Source organism: Drosophila suzukii, unplaced genomic scaffold (assembly GCF_043229965.1).
Source record: "Drosophila suzukii unplaced genomic scaffold, CBGP_Dsuzu_IsoJpt1.0 scf_9, whole genome shotgun sequence".
Classification (NCBI taxonomy): domain Eukaryota; kingdom Metazoa; phylum Arthropoda; class Insecta; order Diptera; family Drosophilidae; genus Drosophila; species Drosophila suzukii.
Genome location: NW_027255941.1, coordinates 2,095,690 through 2,117,236, shown reverse-complemented (window position 1 = coordinate 2,117,236; position 21,547 = coordinate 2,095,690). Strand labels below are relative to the sequence as shown.

General features: G+C 38.2%; 1 protein-coding gene across 4 annotated transcripts in view; it reads left to right on the top strand.

Moving 5' to 3' along the window:
• Positions 1-21,547, top strand: part of stai (stathmin) — a 249,359-nt gene that overhangs the window by 84,603 nt on the left and 143,209 nt on the right. For all 4 annotated transcript variants that reach the window (XR_011605847.1, XM_070999443.1, XM_070999442.1 and 1 more), the window contains exons 2-4: positions 10,658-10,827; positions 12,082-12,267; positions 12,333-12,479. Coding sequence is in view for 3 of the 4 variants with exons in the window: in XM_070999443.1 (XP_070855544.1) it covers positions 10,658-10,827; positions 12,082-12,267; positions 12,333-12,479 (503 nt within the window). In the remaining variant the exon portion in view is untranslated. The remainder of the gene's footprint in view (positions 1-10,657; positions 10,828-12,081; positions 12,268-12,332; positions 12,480-21,547) is intronic.

The window sequence follows — 21,547 nt, the reverse complement described above, 5'->3', positions numbered from 1 at the left end:
AATACTATAATCTAGAAAAAAGAATGAAAATGATTAAATAACATAATAAAACATGTTCGCAGTACCAAAATAAACTTCTGACTTTTTATTTCGAGTTAAAATTACAGGTACGGAGAATGGAAAATATTTCCTTGACTGAGATATGTCGGCTACTTGCGAGTTGTTGCGCGGTCGTGATTTCAACCCCTATTATGGGAACGTCGTATGAGGTCGTATGAGGTCGTTGGCGTGAGGCCCACGATCTTGTCAATGAGCGTGCGCCTTCTGGGTTGTGCATGTGTCCCTTTTATTGCGGTCAGGTAATTGACAGGTGCGCATGTTCGGGTAGCTCTTGCTTGAATCCCTTTTATGACATGTTTATGACCCATTTGTGGAAAGGAGAGAATCTTAGACAATTTACCAGTTAAACGTTCTGGGACGGAAACAAAAATGTGTATTTGAAAATATTCCACATCTGAGAATCATTAACTTGTGAGATTTATTTTATTGGGGTTCTTTTGATTTCTAAATTAGTTTTACAATCATAGGAAACATTATTCCCCAACATGATCGGACATGTTCCTCTAAGATAACCATCTTTGAATACTTTGGGTGTGCGACCTTTCACACGTGCACAGCAACACCTGTGATAATGAGGCAAAAGGGTACGTGATCACACCTTTCCCCAACATGATCGGATATGTTCCTCTAAGATAACAACCTTTGGATACTATGGTTGTGCGACCTTTCTCACGTGCACCTTTCTCACCTGACTATTAATTGCACATAATGAGGCGAAGGATACATTATCAATATTGTCACATGGGGATGTGGGGGCGATGGGGGCAATTAAGTATACTCTTTATAGACATGATCGCGACATTTTTATGACTTCAAAGCCCATTAAAATCAGTTAATTTATTGGATTATGCTAATTGTCCCAGAACCCGCATACGTTAATGAGGGGGGGGAGGGGGGGCCGGGGGCCATTAATATGCTAATTGTCCCAGAACCCGCGTTTCCCTACTACTGACTTAGCCTTCCATTTTTTTATAGAATATAAGAAATATAAAAAAATATCGAGAAGAAATTTGCAAACTTTTGTTTTCGGTCACTTGATTTATTTTATTTTGTTGTATAAAATTATTTATGTATTTTTTTTATTATTTATTAAATTATTTATTTATTTTGCAGATGCGGAAAAAATACCACTTTTCCAGGGACGGAAAATTAGAGATGTTTGAGATTTTTATTTAAATAGCCATGTTCGTTTACTTACACAAAAATAAAAATTGTGCTTTAATGTTATTAATACAAAAAATCATAAGTTATAAAAACAAACATCTCTTATTTTTGGTCCCTAGGAACTTAGCACTCAATAAGATTTTCAAATTTATTTATATGCATCGTTTGTTGTTTTTCACGTCAAAAATTAATATTTTTCACAGCTATTTTTTTCCGCCACGTGTTTTTTTGGGAGTCTTCAATTTTTCATTTTTTCAATATACTTTAACTTGTTTTTACTCCCACTGATTAAATAAATATTGGTCTGCGACAGACTTACCTGGGAATCGTATAGGTATCACTTTTAAACCACTGGTTTATTTTAATTAACTACCTTAATTGCGTGCAATTCTAACTCCTTCACATAAGTAAACCCAAGTGAAAAAGACGAAAAAAGTCGCGTGCCTTCCAGAAAAACAACAAGCAACAACAACAACGGTTCCGCTAATCAGTTGTTGTTCTGTTTTTTTGGCATGTCCCGTTTGGTCTATGCATCTTGCACATAAAAGCAGGGTACCGACTATGCAAATCGGTTTATAAAAATATATTCTTAAAACTTCACATATTATTAAATAATATTAATAAACCTATAAATTTGTTTAAGAAATACAAATATTTTAAAACAGAAACCTTTTATTTTAAATGGTTCTTTTATCATTTACGAACAAATGTCGCATTATTCAAAAGGCAAGGGTGCACAAAAGTCTATATATTTTAGTTGCTGGGCCTCCTTCCCATCACACGCACTTTTCCGTCTGAGACATGGCGAGAGAGGGAGAGCCCAAAATTACTTTTTGTGCGTTCTCTTTGCGGACCCGACTGAGAGCACGTCGCTTTGCCGCCGTTGCGCTCAGCTGTGCCGGCGTCGCTGGCTTCTCTGCCGACGTCGCAGTCGGCTTCGTGATGATTGGGCGCTTAACTCAATTGTGGAACTGCAGGGTGCTTATATAAATATTGGTCTGCGACAGACTTACCTGGGAATCGTATACATACATAGGTATCACTTTAAAACAGTGGTCGGCAGCGGCCTATCTAGTGAGCATAGGGAAGTGTTCTGCCCATCCTCTGCTCGCTCACGTATAACGTACATGTTCGTGTGACTTCGGCATGGGTCTTCGGGTCATTTTATTCTCAACTTCGGGGCGCTTTTTTGTTGCTGCGGCAGAGGATCGCAGTGCAAAGCAGAGAAACGTCTCGCTACAGCACGCCGCGCGCAAACTTCGTGTTTGTTACACTCACACTAATGCAAGGCAAACTTGTGATGGTATGTGTGTGCCGACCACTGCTTTAAAACCACTGGTTTATTTTATTTAACTACGTTCATTGCGGGTAGTTCTAGCTCCTTTACATATGTACATAAGTAAACGCAAGTGAAAAAGACGAAAAAAGGCGCGTGCCTTCCAGAAAAACAACAAGCAACAACAATCACGGTTCCGCTAATCCGTTGTTGTTCTGTTTTTTTGGCAGTTTGGTCTATGCATCTTCCGTTGCACATAAAAGCAGGGTATTTATAGGCATATCCGACTATGCAAATCGTTAAACAAATTATATTTTTAAAACTTCACTTATTTATAAATAATATTAATAAACATATACTCGTACATTTTTTTAATAGAAATACAAGTGGTTTAAGGCCCACAACAATTATTTTAATAGGTTTTAAATACATTTACGATAAAATTACGCGTCATTTAAAAGGCAACGGTGCACAAAAGTCGAGATATTTTAAGGGAACGTTCTCTTTGTTTTGGATCAAAAAATCGATTTTTTTTTTTTGCAAAAATTGAAAGCCACATATCCGTAGAGTATGTGTGTGAAAGGATTTTTCGATACGATGAATAGTTTGTGAATGAGAGCGTCTCGAATACACCTGCGTCACGCGCGCTGCGTACTTTTAAAAAACTTTAAACGCGTTTTTCTCGAAACCATGTTTTCCAAAAAAATTCCGCGTCCACAGCTTTATCCTGTGAACCGATTTGCTTCATGTAAAATTTTTATGAAAGTATATGCTTTTTTATTGGGCACTAAGCTACTCCGGAAATAAACAATAATTTATTTATAATTTTTCAACGTGGTTTAACTGAGAAAAAATGGACGAAAATCGAACTTTAAAATTCGAACATTCATTACGCGGTCAATTTATGGCCGCAATTTGATGCCATTAGGTTAGTACCTTACAAAAGTATATTAACTTTAACTAATGATAACCATTTTTCTATTTGAGTTTACTACAAGAGGCTGCAGGCTCGGAATTTTAGGACGATGTTTGCCGCGCGGAGGCAGACGAAAGCCGCCATTTTGCAGCCGCCATTTTGAATTTCACCATCAAATAAATTTTAAAAAAATCTTGAATAATAAACGAATTCATAAAGCAAAACCCGAAGTTCGTACGCCTTTTCATTATCCCACAAAAAATTGACGAACTTTGCCTTCACTTCGACCAAAACAAAGAGAACGTTCCCTTAATGGCTGGGCCTCTAGCCTTCGCCCGAGTTTTTTGTGCGTTCTCATTTGTGCGTTCTCTTTGCGGACCCCGACTGAGAGCGGGTCTCTTTGCCGCCGTTGCATACAGCTCTGCCGGCGTCGCTGGATGCTCTGCCGACGTCGCAGTCGACTTCGTGATGATTGGGCGCTTATACTCAATTGTGGAACTGCAGGGTAGACATGCCCGTCTCTCCGTCTGTTTGTCTGCTTGTCCGTCCGTATTAACGCTGAGATCTCGAAAACTATTAAAGCTAGGATGTTGGGATTTCATTTGCATATTCTAGAGGTTCTGGGGCAGCGCAAGCTTATTTCAGCAGGGTGCCCAGAACGCCATAACCTGTCTTGCGCCGACATTTTATTAAGATTTTTTAAAAGTGTAAGTGCGTTCTTTTTCTGATTATCAATTTCTATCTTTATGCCAACAATTGTTTAAATCTGACCATTCATTACAAATAAATAAAGAAATCGACGCTTGGTGGCCCTGATACAGGGGGTTCAGTGTTGGGAACAGTTGCTTTTCTGCTTGTATATCTCCATCTCCATCGCACTCCTCCTAGCTAAATAAAGGGTATTTAGTAGTCGAGGCTGCCGACTGAACTGATTCCAGTTTCTGAAATATTTTTTACAGGGGGATAACTTTTTTTTTTGGACATTACCTTTTTTAAAGGCCGTGGCAGTTTAAACAATTAAATTCTTTTATTTTGATTTTGCTTGCCTTTTTTGACAGTTTAACTATAGCTAAAATTATAGAACTTTGAAAATAGAACTGCTTAAGCCCAGCTTAACAAATAGGTCACAGGAATGAATGAATTTATTTTTGAAAATTCTTCCATTCGACATGTGTCTTTGGACTGGACGTGGAGGGAATTGTAGGATCGGAAGCTATCAACGACCTCAAGGGTTCGATGGCGCTCAATCAAGCTCGAGCCACGTAGGAGTTTCGGCTATATTTTGGATAGATTGCTCCCATAAGGAGAGCGTGTGCTTTAGTAGTTTGGTCGAGCACATATAAACCAGGATAGGGTTCCATTTTTAATATTAATGCCGGAAAATTGTAAGGATGTTAAGCAACCATGAAACGTGCGTTGAAGTTCCCTTAAGGCTGCTCCAGACTCCTGTGCTATGGGTTGCACATTATAGAGACTTTCCAGGTGACTGATCACCTGCAATCGCTTATTTTCGAAACCCTCAGTTAGGATTTTCCAGATTTAACGAATTTAGTTGCCGACTTATTGCTGGAGTACATTTGTGGATTTTTATACCCTTGCAGAGGGTATATTGATTTCAGTCAGAAGTTTGCAACGCAGTGAAGGAGACGTTTCCGACCCCCATCTAGCCATGTCCGTCTGTCCGTCCGTTTCTACGCAAACTAGTCTCTCAGTTTTAAAGCTATCGGGCTGAAACTTTCCAAAAAGTCTTATGTCTTTTGCATATCTTAAGTCGGAACCGCCGGATCGGACAACTATATCTTATATCTCACATAGGAATAATAGGAAAAACAAATTTAAAAAAATTATATCTTTGCTGTTTTTTAGCATATAACCCCCTAAGCTTGGAAATAACATTTTTTAATTAGTTTTGAATTTCGAATTTAATTTTATCAAAATCGGAAGACTATATCATATAGCTGCCGTAGGAACGGTCGTAAAATTGGTGGAAAAATAATATGAAACAAATTATAGCTTCGGTGTTTTTCAACATATAACCTCCAACGCTTGGAAATAACATTTTTTAATTAGTTCTGAATTTCGATTTTAATTTTATCAAAATCGGACTACTATATCATATAGCTGCCATAGGAACGACCGGAAAATTGGTAGGAAAATAATATGAAACAAATTATAGCTTCGGTGTTTTTTAACATATAGCCTCCTACGCTTGGAAATAACATTTTTTAATTAGTTCTGAATTTCGAATTTAATTTTATCAAAATCGGACGACTATATCATATAGCTGCCATAGGAACGATCGGAAAATTGGTAGGAAAATAATATGAAACAAATTATAGCTTCGGTGTTTTTTGACATATTATCTTATACTATTGGGAATATCATTTTTTTGTGTTTTTAAATTTAATAATTATAGCTGCAAGGGTATATAAGCTTCGGCGCCTGAATTAGGGATGATTCTAATTCGTTGCATCGCCGGAATAGTAGTCGTCTAGGTTTTGTTGTTCGACCGAATCCTTGCCATAATTCTTTATGAGCTGTTGGATCTGTACTTGTAGCTCATTCTGGTTGTCTAGTAATCGATTGTGTAAATCGATTCTTGAGTGACTTATAATGTGATAAGTTACAACTCGTATTTTGGAAAGGAAGAATCTGTGAGGCCGGATAAAGCTTTAAGTCCTGTGAAGCTGGGTTAAGCTGACGATCCTGTGAAGCTGGATCAAGCTGCGCATCCTGTGAAGCTGAATGAAGCTGAGTATCCTGTGAAGCTGAATGAAGCTAGATTTAGCCAAGTATCTTGTGATGCTGAGTATCCTGTGATGCTGAATGAAGCTGTGAATCCTGTGAAGCTTGATAAAGCCTCAAATCCTGTGAAGCTGGGTTAATCTGACGATCTTGTGAAGCTGGATTAAGCTGCATGTCCTGTGAAGCTGGATGAGCTACGATTTCCAGGGCGGGTGGATGTAAAGTGAACTTATCGCTACCTCTCGCCAGTTAGGGGTTCAGCTTTTGGTTGAAAGGGGTTTGCTGGAGTGTGATCCTTTCTTCGTAAAGGATAACGTGGGGGTCACCAACGCTTGCACCTAACCGAAGTAGAGACTTCTCGGCCACGCCGCGGAACATGGAGGTAGTGAGTACTTGTCGCTGGCACGGAAAGGGATGGTTAATGCGTTGCCAGATAACAGACGATGCGGGAACTGCGCTGAGGTTCAGCTGACGTAGGTTAGCTGCCAATTGAGATAGTATAGGTCTACGAGTTCTATTCCCGGAGGTGGAAAGTAGAACCGCGGAGTTATAAGTTGCGTTGTTAACTGATTTATTCTTAAATTGATACATGCTTATATACAACTTGGAACACGGAAGGTTAGTCTAAAGAGTAGTGAAATGAGATGTACACCTATCCCTCGCTTTGCGTCGGGGATACGTTCCAAAAATATACGACGCAAATTGAAACGACGCAAAGTGAATTAGGATTTGCTATAGCAAACCATGTAAAATTCGAAGATGGGTTCCAGGGTTACAAAAATACTACTTTTTAAAAAGAAAATTGAGCAAAGTGATCATTAAAAAAAACCAAAATAACATTTCATACATATAAAAACAAAAAGAAACTAATTCATTTAAAACAAAATAAATGAGAAAAAAATATTAGAATTAATCACTCTCTGACGAGTCTTTAGTGCCTGTTGTCGTAGGCCGGATTTCTTTAAAAAAAAATTGGTCCAATGTTTGCTGAACATTTTTTTTTAAATTATATTAACGCTTCATCCCAAAACAACGCAACATTGAAAATCTAACGACGCACAATGAAAATTAGTTCTAACTAAGAAGCGACGCAAGATCGAAAAAACGCAAAACGAAACGACGCAAAGCGAGGGATAGGTGTATTCTAGAGTAGGTCAGGGAATTTTGATCATGGTATAAGTATGCGTGGTTGGCTCGGCTGACACTGCAAAATGGGCTGACCGCATTGGCGTGTTACTGCGCCGTTGAGTCGGTGAGTAGGTGCTACTAAGCGCATGGTACTGTTCCCAACTTGACTACTGCTTGAGTTGCTGAGTGCTGGTCATGATGAGCAAGCTTGGGTACTTTATATAAAAGAGGTTGAAACATTGCTCAACCATAAATATTATTCGAATCACTATGCAACAACAAGAGAAAACGCTATAGACGATGGCTATTAGATATCCGATACTCAGCTAAAGGGGGTGAGATATGCTTGCAGCAAATCTGCTGTTTTCACTAACACACTTAGCCTATAGCGACACTTACCCTATCGCACGTGGTGTTCAATCTCTATTGAATTTGCAAAATATAGATTATTATTTTGTTATAACTTTTTAATGACTGGTCCGTTTTCAATAATCGGCATTTGGATGGGTATTGATAATAGGAACAAAATCTCATTTAAATTTTTATAAAATATAAAAAAATCTGGGAGGTAGACGGGTATTAGTGTTATGCTCTTTTGTGGGGGTTGGAGTGGACGGGGCACCATGGACGGGGCACTATTAGTCACTAATGTCACTAAGCTAAAGGGAGTGCTAGAGGAATGGAGATATGCTTGAAGCAAATCTGTTCTTTTCACTAGCCTATGGCACAACCTAAGTCCACCTAGCCTATAGCGCTACCTAGGCTATAGCGCCATCTAGCCTATAGCGCCCCTAGCGGATTGGTTGCGCAAGAGTGGAAACAGCTGATTGTCTGCAAGTGGTGTGCAATCTCGATTGAATTTGAAAAACATAGATTATTATTTGGTAGTAACTTTTCAAGGACTGGACCGATCTCAAAATTTGGCATGTAGATGGAAATAGCTAATAAGAACAAAATCTAAATTAAATTTATACAAAATACAAAAATTGTGGCCGCTAGACGGGTTTGAGTGGACTCTGCACACTGCCGAATGAAACTTGCGCTAAGCCGCCTCAAGTGATATTTTGAATAAATCTGTACATATCTATACCTGTCAGAAATTCAAGTTGAAAATGTGTATTTTATTAATATATGTTTTTAACATTGCCTCCTAAGTAAGACCTGGTATCGTATTATAGTGAGGGTCAAGTGAACAAATTTATATACAAATATCTCGGAAATTTTTAAAAATATTATATAAAAGGAACACAAAATATATTTCCAAACAATCTTTTAGAGTGGAACTGGAAAATTGTGACCAAATTTTAAGGGGGTGATCATAGTCTTCCTGACAGCATTTCCTTTCCGTTAAAATACTATAGAACACTTCCCTGGGGGAGGGAATCTAAATATTCATAGGTAAATATGCCCTTCTTACGCATTAGTCGAAATTCTATTTTATTATTGAAAACGACTGCAATATTCAATTGATCACCAACTTAATAATATAAAAAGGTAGTTAAGCTTAATGGCTTAAGTCTGTATATTGAGAAAACCAATTTTAAAACTATTTCCACTTAAACATTATATTTTCTTTGAAACAGAAATGTATTTCAACAGGAATGATTCTTAAATCTTGAATAAATAAATGACAGTCGAATTGGAAAAATTATGGAAAAGTAGTGGTATGAATTGGTTAACCTTATAGCCCAAGTTAAATTTAGAGTGGACTGCAGGTCTCTACTCTTTGATCATCTTAGATCATTCTAATAGAAAATATTTTATGCATGTATTCATCACCCAAGTTAGCTAAATTTTCTATTAATGAATTTACAAATCTTGTTCCAGAATTGTTTCTTGTTTCTAAAACAAAAATGTATCTAGTCTAAGATCAAAAGCACATTTTATATAATAAGCTTATGAATATGGTCTTTAAAATTAAATAATTTGGGGCTCACTTCAAGATTTCTCGGTTCGAGAAAGCATTTAAGGTCCGCGTAGACAACAAATGGAACTTGAAGGTGATGGTGAAGTAAGCTCCAACGTATTATTCTGGGGTTGCGGCATTGAGACCTTCCTACTGCATGGTATCTTGTGTTTCAGGGCGGCTTCCTGGAAAATTTTTACATACATTGCAGAACCATTGAGCCTTCTTTTGATCTTTTTTTTGAGCAGTTATTTGTCTGTTAAATGAAAAATATTAAAGTTTATTTATTTTGCAAATTTAAAATAAACAAGGAAGAACGCTATAGTCGAGTACCTCGACTACCAGATACCCGTTTCTGAGCTTAAGGGACCAAAGGGAAATGGAGATATGCAAGCAGCAAAGCGTCAATTGATATGTATTGACGACACTAACATATTTCAGTTAAAATTTTTTTTAGCATGAAAATTGTGGGCGCCACAGGCCTTGGCAGTTTATGGGCCTTAGGTTGGGCGTGATAAACTTTTTGTTGGATCAATCGATAGGTATAGACGAGACAAAAGTTTTATATCTAGCATCAAAATTGTTGGCGCCACAGGCTTAGGGGGCTTGTGGGCGTTAGAGTGGGCGTGTTATATTCGTGTGCAAGGTTACGGAATCTAAATCTGAAATCCCAATTCTCTATCTTTGATAGTTTCCGAGATATCCGAGTTCATACTGCTAAAGTTAATACAATCAAAACTTGTTGGATGTGATAGAGGTAATATGATATGATGCAGCTACAGAAGGAGGCGATACTTGTACATGTCATCGAATTTTGGCTTATAGAGAGGAGGCACTCAATGTTATAAAAATATATTAAGTCCTAGAGAAAATATTTATAAAAGAGTAATTGAAAAATTGAAACACGTATTCATCTGTGTACGATTGGTGACATGTTTATAACTAACTCATGGGTTGCAGAGAATCTTTCAAAATTTTCCAGGTTAACATTCGTAGGGCGACAGCGTGACACCTTTTATGAATATTAATTGCTGATAATTGGGAAAAAGGGTAAATGATTTCTACTGTCCTATGGATTATGTGTGGTGAGGGCAATTAATCACATTCTTTATGAGCATGATTGGGACATGTTAATGACATGTGAACCCATTAAAATAAGTTAACGTATGGACTATGTTAAGATAACTTCCTAACAGATCGGCTCGGTCGAGTCGTCTGGTGATCCTGATCGGAAACTTTTCTTTCTACCTTTTAAAAATTTTCCGACTACCTACCTTTTACAAAATTTACTCTACGAGTAACGGATATAAATATATGCTGGGGAATTTGAAAAATTACATAATTTTACCTTAGCGGGGGAAGGCAACTGGTGGCGGTAGATATAGGTTCAAGCACAACTCTCCAATACATCCCAAATATTGTATTATTTTAACTGTATGTATTTACTTATTTTCGTCCGCAGCTACAGAAATTCGTTGCCAGGAGAAGTCCCGTGGAGGGCTGAGCTATGAGGTCATCCTGGCCGAGCCGGCACCCAATGTAGCCGTTCCGAAGCGACCGGTCACCCCCGGCAAGAATGTTAGCGTTGAAGAGATTGACCATAAACTAAAAGCGGCCGAAGAACGTCGGATTGTAAGCTTATAATCTTTTAGTCTCTCTTATTTTGCATTAATATATCGATCCAAGTGAAACAACCATAAGACTTTATAAAATTTAGTTTTTAGAACTTATGCACTGTTTTTATACCCTTGGAGAGGGTATATTGATTTCAGTCAGAAGTTTGCAACGCAGTGAAGGAGACGTTTCCGACCCCATAAAGTATATATATTCTTGATCAGCATGACTAGACGAGTCGATCTAGCCATGTCCGTCTGTCCGTCTGTCCGTCCGTTTCTACGCAATCTAGTCTCTCAGTTTTAAAGCTATCGGGCTGAAACTTTCCAAAAAGTCTTATATCTTTTGCATATCTTAAGTCGGAACCGCCGGATCGGACAACTATATCTTATATCTCACATAGGAATAATAGGAAAAACAAATTAAAAAAAATTATATCTTTGCTGTTTTTTAGCATATAACCTCCTAAGCTTGGAAATAACATTTTTTAGTTAGTTTTGAATTTCGAATTTAATTTTATCAAATCGGAAGACTATATCATATAGCTGCCATTGGAACGATCGGAAAATTGGTAGGAAAATAATATGAAACAAATTATAGCTTCGGTGATTTTTAACATATAACCTCCTACGCTTGGAAATAACATTTTTTAATTAGTTCTGAATTTCGAATTTAATTTTATCAAAACCGAACGACTATATCATATAGCTGCCATAGGAACGATCGGAAAATTGGTAGGAAAATAGTATGAAACAAAGTATAGCTTCGGTTTTTTTTGACATATTATCTTATACTATTGGGAATATAATTTTTTGTTTTTTATAAATTTAATAATTATAGCTGCAAGGGTATATAAGCTTCGGCTTGCCGAAGCTAACTTCCTTTCTTGTTGTAATTAAACTTGCATACGTTCCAGCCGAATGTGTTAAAGACCGCTATTAACAATGTTAATAAATATGCTTAATATAAGAAGGTTTAATTAAGGAGGTTGTAGTATCAATTTTTGTGAGCAAAAATGATTGAGGATTCAACTAAAATAAGGACGTTTCCTTTCTGTGCATGTACTCGTAAAGGCCTTACATATTTTTTTAAGCGGGTCGAACGAGAACTTTTAAAAAATTGTTTAATTGATCAAATGTTTAATTTAAGCTCGCAAATGTCCCTTCTCTGAGTTTTCTGCAGAAAGTAAATACACTCTTAAAAAATATAAATATATAAAAAACATTTAAAGTTTTTTCTTTTGTTTAACAAACAAATAATTCCCTTTTAAAGTCTCTAGAAGCCAAGAAGATGGCTGATATTTCAAACAAGCTGGCTAAAGTTGAAGAGGCCACTCGCAAAAAGGATGAGATCACCAATGAGTTCATATCTCAGACAAAGGAGCAGCTGGAATCAAAAATGGAGCTGCATGTGGAGAAACGAGAGGCCATAATCAGCGATATGAAAGAAAAGCTAAAGGTTAAAAGTTGCATTATAATCCCAAAAAAATATTGTTAATAAACTTTTTTTCAACTTAATGACAGATTCATGCTCAGGAGATCGAAAAGACGCGTGAAACTCTTGAACAGCAGAAGGCCAGTGAGCAGAAGGCAATCGAAGAAAAATTAAAAATTGCCAAGTTCTTGCGCGACGAAAACATCAAAAAAATGTTGGATCGTCTAAAGGAGCATGTGAGTCTGAAATGGGTGCATGGCTTAGATACAGGGACGTTAGGACGCAATTTTTTTTGTTGAAACCACTTTTGACATCATCTGTGTTTAAGCAGCTGTAGCTTTAATAAATTTCAAATTGCTAATGTCTCGTAACTAAATATCTTAACGACGTAAATATCTAGTGACGGTCGGGCCTTTAACAAACAAAAGTTCTGATAGGACTATCATAGTAGACTTCCATATTTTCGTGTACGAGTATAGTAGTCGCCTTCGTACACTCTCCTGGTTCGCTTCGTCACTACGTGGACTGCCGTCCACAGTGATGACTATGTTTTTAAACGGTTGTTGCCAGAAAAATATATATACTATAGGGTCAACTACCACATGTGTTGTCCTAAACCATTTTGTGCGCACTCAAAAAAAAACAAGGAAGAACGCTATAGTTGAGTGCCTCGACTAGCAGATACCCGTTTCTCATCCAAAAAGTGTACACGGGAGATGAAAACATGCAAGCAGCACAGTTACTACATTTTCGAGAAGGTGCCACCTAGCGGGTGTCGGACAGGTTTTAGGGCTATGGGCATTTGTGTATGAATCTCTAGAATCTCCATGCCAAATCCCAATATTGTAGCTTTTATGGTTTCCAAGATCACAGCGTTCATACAGACAGACGAACATGGCTGGATCCTGGTCAAGCATAGATATACTTTAAAGTCGAAAACGCTTCCGTCTATCTGTTACATACTTTCCAACGAATCTGGTATAGCGCGTTAATCTACGAGTAACGGGTATAACAAGGATGAAAGCCATAGTCGAGTGAACTAATTATCAGATACTCAGCTAAAGGGAATGCAAGGGAGATAGAGATATGCATGCTTGTAAACAGCAAAACGCTTTCCTTCTACATACTTTTCCCCCGGTACAATATCAATCAAGAACACCTCTTAGCGAATTTACAAAATACGGGTGTCGGGTTAACAAACAAAAGTCTTTATATAAACTTTTGTGACAAAAATCGAACTGTACCTGTATACCTGTTAAAATGTTATTTTGAAAGTGTTAAAATGAAAAACATATTTTTAAGACATTAATAACATAAGTAGTGAAAAGGTGGACAGGTGTTAGTAGTTAAGTTTTTAAAGAATTTCCTACAAAAGGGGATACTAAGATAGCGTCCCCTTGGAGCATTTTTCTTGTTTAGATAGCTGAATAAGAAATCCTACTTTCAATAAAACGATTGAAATGTAGGTGCTTCATTTCTGTAAAAGAATTCAAATAAAGGGGAGATTGGGGTAAGGATAGTAAGAAAAGTTGGGTTGAACATAGTAGCTATAAATAAAAAGTAATCACATTAAAAGTGGTATCTGTACGTTTCCCAGCGAACCTAGGCATGCATTAAGTTTGTTGGCTCGGTTTCAATTAGTTTATTGATCGGGAAGCCCTTAACTTCGTACCAAAAGTTGGGCTCTCCACATTCTAAAAAATGGCAGATACATGTTGGGAATAGGTAATGCTTACAAGTATGTCGATAGAGTACATGGCTTAGGAGTAGGTTCGAATACAGAAATGTTTCATACAATATGAATGTTTCAATACGAATATATTTCAAGGTTCAATCTTTCAAACACCATATTGGATTGGGAAAGGTACCATCTTGCAGATTGTGCGTCGTATAATATTAAAATATTATATTATATATTTGGGCGTTTGAATATCGACCAGACGAACATCCTCTTTAATGATCTAGTTGACAATGCGTCCAGTCACCCAATTCTGGGGCGGACTATTGTCCTCATGTATTAGAGCAACATTGGAGAAGTCCATTTCGATCGCATCTGAAGCGTGTGTAATCGGGCTGCCACAGGTCCCATGGGCATCACGTTGAAATCGCGTAGGATACGATAATCAGAAGATGACCACGGGTAAGAGCTCTGGGCGAGATAAAGCAGATTTGTACTCCGTTATCGTTGCTGAATGTTTCCAGGTCTGGTTAACTTTGCTGGCTAAAGAGATCTTGCTTGAAGCGGTAAAGTTGGTCACTGGCTCCAGCGAAATTTGTCGCGTTACCACAAAATATGCGACAAGGGCTGCCACGACGAGACACAAAGCGCTTCAACGAAAGAAAGAAAGTATTAGTTGAAAGTTCTAAGACAAGATCTTCTTCTTCGCTTGCTACTGAAATACTCCTTGCGAGTTCAGTGGCGTTATATGTTGGGAGAACTTCTTTCCGTTGCTACCTGCTTTTAAGGCTAGGTAACCAAGGCTAGGTAGCCGGCAAGTCGACCGCTCGTCCAGCAAAGTGATGACACTAGCACGAACAGCATAACTCACCATACAGGGCACCAGTAGGAACCAGGCACAGCTCCTAAAAGCGTTTATGCCTAAAGGCGTTTATAAACATTAGGGTGATCCAATAATCACCCAAGATCTGTATCGACTCATAAGCAGTGTTAACTTGCATGTTGGTTCTATGCAGATGATTGACAATCTTCCAGGGGAATTCATGGTTTTTTGGGAGAAGCAACGGTTAGTGTATGGGGTCCTAACTCAACCCTTGACAAGAAAGCAGAGAATCCTCTTATAGTTTTATCCTTGATTTCTCTTTTCCTGGCGAGCTGTGAGATTTCCTTAGAGAACGAAACTTTTTGAATTGCAACAACGACGTGTTTAAAGGCCTTTTTCAGTTCTGTGGAGGCGATGGATGATGGATAAGAATGTTCTATTGGCTGGAACTCTGTTGAACAGACGAAGGACGTATTCTGGTACCCTCAGAATTCGAGAGACAACTAATCGCTATCTTTGTTTTGTTGTCTGCCGATGTTGTCTGCATGCGAACGAGACTACCTTGCGCTTCTCTAAGAAGAGATTATAAACAAGAAAGGAAGTTTGCTTCGGCAAGCCGAAGCTTATATACCCTTGCAGCTATAATTATTAAATTTAAAAAAACAAAAAATTATATTCCCAATAGTATAAGATAATATGTCAAAAAACACCGAAGCTATAATTTGTTTCATATTATTTTCCTACCAATTTTCCGATCGTTAGCGGTAAAGTTTTCCTGCAAGAAGGTCTGGCCGCAATCCCCGAAAAACTAAGGGCTACATATGCCTTTTTGATTGCCTTGTAACATCAGCCATACATTTGGAACTGGCCGCCGATCTAAACACAGATAATTCCTGCCATGTCTTTGGCGATTCATGTCCGTTCGAGGAAAATGCTCACAGATATTCAGCGATAACGGGACGAATTTTGTTGGTGCCATTAGATGAGATGCAGTTGCATCAACGCAATCTAACACAATCGCTGCCCAATGATGGAATCAAGTGGAGTTTTATAAGTGTGAGTCATCAGTATGTTTCGTTAAATTACATCTGCGTCGAGTTGTGAGAAAAATTGTTCCATCCTTTGAACAAATGCAACCTCTGATTGCTCAGATCAGTGCAGTAGTGAACTCGCGACCGTTATGCTACACACCTGACACAGACCTTAGCTACTTTTCTCCGGCCCACTTTTTAATTGGGCTGACTTATTTGCCGATCATCGTCTGGACTATTGGCAACACATGCAATCGATGTATCAACGATTTTGGAAACGCTGGCACCAAGAGTATTTAACATCCCTGCAGCAACGTCAAAAGTGGAGTAACATCGCAGTTGACAACGTTGTCCTCCCTCCAGCAGCTTGGATACTAGCCCGTGTAGTGGAAGCTCATCATGCACCAAATGCACTTGTACGCGCTGTTAAACTTAAGACGTCTACTGGAGAGAGAACGGGGCCATCACCAAGTTAGCTGTACTGCCTAATTTTGAAACCTTGTTTCAGGGCGGCCCGGAATGTTGATGAACGCACTGCAGCCGTATTTTAGTTTGAATCTTATTCTCCTTTTGGTATATGAAATACTAACATTGCCCTTTTTTAATATATTTTGACGTCACACTTAAGAGACTGTTTGGGACTTAGTGTTAAGACTAGGGTCTAGTCTCTCAACGTTTGGTTGCATTTGCGACGCTTGCTTGAAATGAGCGTCTAGCACCTGCGCTCGGCAATTTAGTTCTGCAACACTCATCCGATGATCAGCTTCCACATGTTTTTTTAAGTTTTTCATGGCCAAAAGTATGGTACCCTTTTTTCTAGTGAAAGGGTAGCTTAACTTTCGTCTAATTCGCCCATTTTATTGCGTCGTAATTACTTTCCAAGTACCGAGTAGTATAGCATTTTCCTACACCATTTTAAAGTCAATTGCAGAAAAGTTGTGTAGCAGGATTGCTGCGTAGTAGCATGTATGTATGTCTATGTTATTATATTGTTGTTGTTGTACGATGCCTCTCACTGTTCTCTGTCTCTCATTCGTTGTCATCGCTCTCACACTCTCCCAATGAGTCGGGGGTTGATGCGGATCGTGACCTGAGAGCGAGAGCAGTTAAACGCCGACCGTAATCCTGAACAGACGGAGTTATAAAATCAAAATAAAATCAAGGAATACATTATACCCCTTAAAAAATCTGAAGTGACCCGATTACGAGTAAATTAACTAAAACGTTAATTCAAAAGCAAATCAAAATGGATTTAAGCAACGCGTCGATTGAACAATCAAAAATGTGGTTGAGTGTGTTCAAGTTATTAACAACCGAAACAAAGAAAGAATTGATCTTGCGTTTAAATAAAATACCAAAGAAAATTCGTGCAAAGTTTGAAGAAATGGCGAAATAAAAAGGAGACAAAGACGGCGCCAAAAGTAAAGGCGAAGACAACGGCGACGAGAATTTCGAAGAAGGCTTCGGAATTATCCAGAATTACGACAAAGAAGGCGGCGACAGGAGTAACGGCAAAGACGGCGACAAAAGTAATGGCAAAGACGACGGCATCCAGAGTTACGACGAAGAAGACGGCGACAAAAGTAACGGCGAAGACGGCGGCACTGAGAATTACGACGGCGAAAAAATTCTAACCAGGGCATAGACGTCTCGTTGGCCAACACAGGTGTTGAGTGAGTTCTCTGGCGAGCCGTGGGCCCTCAAATGGAATAAGTGGAATACAGGCTAATGACAAAGGAATAGAAGCTGTTCGAGATTTTCCCGTTCCAGATAAAGTACACGGTGTTAGTATCTTAGAAGGTTCATTAAAGATTTTTCGATCATCCTGTATTATATTTTTCGACAGCAACAAGAAAAGACGGAGCAAAGTATCATAGTTTAGAACTGAAAACTTTAGCAATAATTTACACTCTTAGAAGATTTAGAGTTTATGTGCAGGGTAGACGATTTAGAATAGTTAACTGACTGACGTTGACGTTAAATAGAATTGAGTTGAACCCCCGTATTACACGGTGGGCACTCGAGATAATTTAATTATTTGTCAAGCGAAAGATAAAATATTAAAAGATATAAGAAGAAATGTCATTTATTATTATTATATTATGTCATTTAGAAAGATATAAAGGTTTGGATGCTATATTTGAAAGAGAAAGTGGTTAGACATATTGATAATTGTTTAAGATGTGTAGCATATTCGCCAAAGTAATTACAGCACTGAAAGACTACTTTAGGTCTAACAGCAGACCAAATTGTATAGTTTCGTATAGGGGCTGTTTTTTGAAAATGTATGAAAGAACACGTAAAAACGACTGGGTCTCCTCAAGCCAATGGGCAAGTAGAAAGGACAAATCGAATTAAGGGACCAATGATAGCTAAATTAGCGATCCAGAAGTCAATCTTATTGGGACACAGTTATGAGGATGTTGATTTTTCACTGAACAACACGAAGCAAAGAAGCAGAGCACAAATGTCAAGTAAGATGTTGTTTGGAAGCAGAAAGGAAAAGTTATTGATGAATTGAGACAAAAGTTAGAAGAATCAGATAATGTTAGTGATGTTAGAGATTTCGAAAAAATTAAAAAACGAACGGTTCAGAAAAGCACACCAAGAGACAACGAACAGAGATATAATTAAAAAAGGACAAAAAATTCGGAGTACAAAGTAGTAGATAGCGCAGTGGGAGTCGCAAGAAAGATAAAACCTAAACTCAAGGGCCCTTATGTTATAAATAAAGTTTTGAAATATGACAGATACTTAATACTTGATTTCAATGATCCCGCTGCCCTTATCAAGGTATCTGGAGTGGCCAAAATATTAAGCATTGGATTGGAAAATGAAAATAAAGTTGTAAATATATCTAAGAATTTGTAAATACAAAACTAACTTATAGAAACTAAGATAAATGTAAGCTGAAATCAATTGTAAGTTAACACAAGATCAGGGGATCTTAAAATGTCAGGAAGGCCGAATAGTAGCAGGATTGCAACGTGGACCATTCATGTACGTTCTAAGAATAAGATGTTGTTGTTGTACGATTCCTCTCACTGTTCTCTATCTCACTCTCACTCTCATCACTCTCACACTCTCCGAAAATAAAGATTGTAATTGCATATAACTGTGATGGTGCCTAACTTCAAGGGGATACATTATACCCCTACAGTTGCAAAATGCCAAAATACAATTTAACATTTTTTTGTCACAGTATTGGGGTAAAAATAGTTATAAATTTACTTCCGCTGTAAATGATACATGGCCAAGAAATTTGTTTTGAATTTAATTCGAGTCTTTGGACACCAGTCTTTCCATATCAAATGGAAAGGTTTTTTGTTTATTATTTAAACCTTTCTTCATTAAATAAAATTGTGGCTATAGCTTTCAATTTTATTAAATCTGTCACTTACTTCTTCATCTGATGGCGTTTAAAGTTCACATTTTTGGAACTTCGCTCTGGGGCTGTAAGGTTTCTTCATTAATAACGGCGCGCATTTTATACGAGCCGTTTAGCCGCTAGGGCCACGAACTATCCTTGCCCCTTAACTATCCTTACCCCACTCTCCCCTATGGTTATACGAACTTGTTTCGATTTCATGTTGATGGTAAAGCTGTTTGGACTTGGTAATAGCTGTTACTAGTTGTTAACTAATTGTTAGCGAATTGTTAATTTATAATAGAGAAAGAGGGTATACTAAGTTCGTCGGAAAGAATGTAACAGGTAGAATGAAGCGTTTCCGACCCCATAAAGGCTGATTACGAAATTTTGCAAGAGCCACCGAGGTTTTACGTTATGTGGCGTGTTAGTGAAATCTCGCAAACAGCGGATAGGAATGAATGTAGTAGTATTTTTTTGTTAGCTGATAGTCGCGGCCATCGACTATAGTGTTCTCTCGGGTTTTTCAATCTATTTATAGGTTTCAGATGCGCAGCAAACACTTTAAATGGGTTATCAATCATGTTGTGAAGAACACGAAAGGCTTAAAAGCAGAGTTAGACTTTTAAAATGCTCGAAGCCTTTGTTCATCCAGAAATGACAGCCTTTGGTAATAAACTCATTTTGATTTTTTTTTAAGAAATGTTTGAGGAAAACATATTGCAATTTTATTAGTTTTAAGGGCGGCACAATGACCAATTACTTCATTGCAAAAAGAAAATTTATTTTTTTGGCTTGATGGATGCATACATGAGAAGGTTAGGTTAGCATAGAGCGACTATCAGACCATAGTATGACGCACATAGACCACTTTGAGATACCTTTTGATCTCACTTGTCTAGTTTACCATCTGAAAATATCGAGGTTTAAATCGGTTGGTTAACAATTCTCCCATCCAGAGGCTTTTAGAAAAATATTTAGATTTTTGAGTTTAATCTTTTCCAGTCCAGCTACATTATTTATGAATCCTAAGTGTTTTAATCGGAGACTGCTTAGGGATGGACAGGAGCAGAGGTGCTCAACCGTTTTTTCTTCCTCCTTATCCCTGCAACAGCAGATATTATTTTTTGGGGCCTTTGGCCTCAAGCCAGTGGCCTGTTAGGGGTTGATTAGTATACAAAGGTGGGCTTAGTGTTGGGATTTTGTACTTAGAATAGTACAAGTTCCGTTTTTAAAGGATTCACCCCAGTCCATATCTTTTTGTCCTTGCTGAAAGTATTTTTAGCTGCGCTCTATGAGATCGCGAAGCGTTTGTGTATATTTACCATTGAAGATGGTAGCAACATCCTTGTTGTCGTACATCTTTCGCCCTGTGAACACTGACCATACGTGATCGTTTCCCAGTGAATGTGAGATCCAAACGAGCCTCGGATAAGCGAAACTTAAAATGCAGCGTTCTGCAACACCTAGTCATGTCTGCTTTCACCGAAGAAATTCCCGTAACCAAGATGCTTCATACCAACCATGTCAATCTGAGAGCTTGGATGCAACGCTCACATATATAAGACTGCTTATGTGTCCAATAAGATACGGTATATTACGTGATAACCTTTTGCGTTTTGAACATTTCTTGTGCAGATTTTGCAGTACACAAGCCACCATTTTGGAGGCCTTCCCTTGGGCAAAATCACTGAGTGTCTCGGTGTGACATTCTTCCTCCTCTGCTATCTGGACCTGATTCCTAATAGCCTGTGCATTCGGTTGGATATAAAGAAGGCAGTGATGAATTCCCAGGCATTACCTGCATTTGTTTTTTGACTTGCACCTGTTGACCCTATGACTAGGTCGCATGCAGTTGCAGCATAGAGATTTCTGCTTCACGAATGATCGGCTCTACACCCCAGACATATTCAAGAACTGCTGAAAGCCATATAGAGGGTGTCGTTCAGGATGTATTGCAGTCTTGGCTCCAGTCGCAATCTCCCTCTTGCTCAGCCCTAGTTCTTCACAGCGAGAATCCAGTAATTTGAAAAACTTCTCCAGAGTGGGTGAATATGTATCGATGCTGTCTACATGTAAGCGTGAAGTTTCTCTAGGGCTAGATAGATGATTCAACAATTGCATTCCGCTTGATTAACCGCATTAAGCCGCGAACAAGTCGTTTGCTGCGTCTGAGACCTTCTATATAAATTGTTTTCCAAGCTCATAAACTGTTCCAAAAACGAGTTTACATTGTTCCGAGAACGATTGCACCTTTCCTGAAGACGTTCCCATGCCCTGTTGTACGCCGTGTCCGTATTGGTGAAGTTTCGTACCAAGTTGTCAGCTCTGACTTACAGCAAGTCGTTAAAATAGTGTTGCTGCAGCAAGTTTTCGATTGAATCGTTGTTTGAACGAAAATCGTT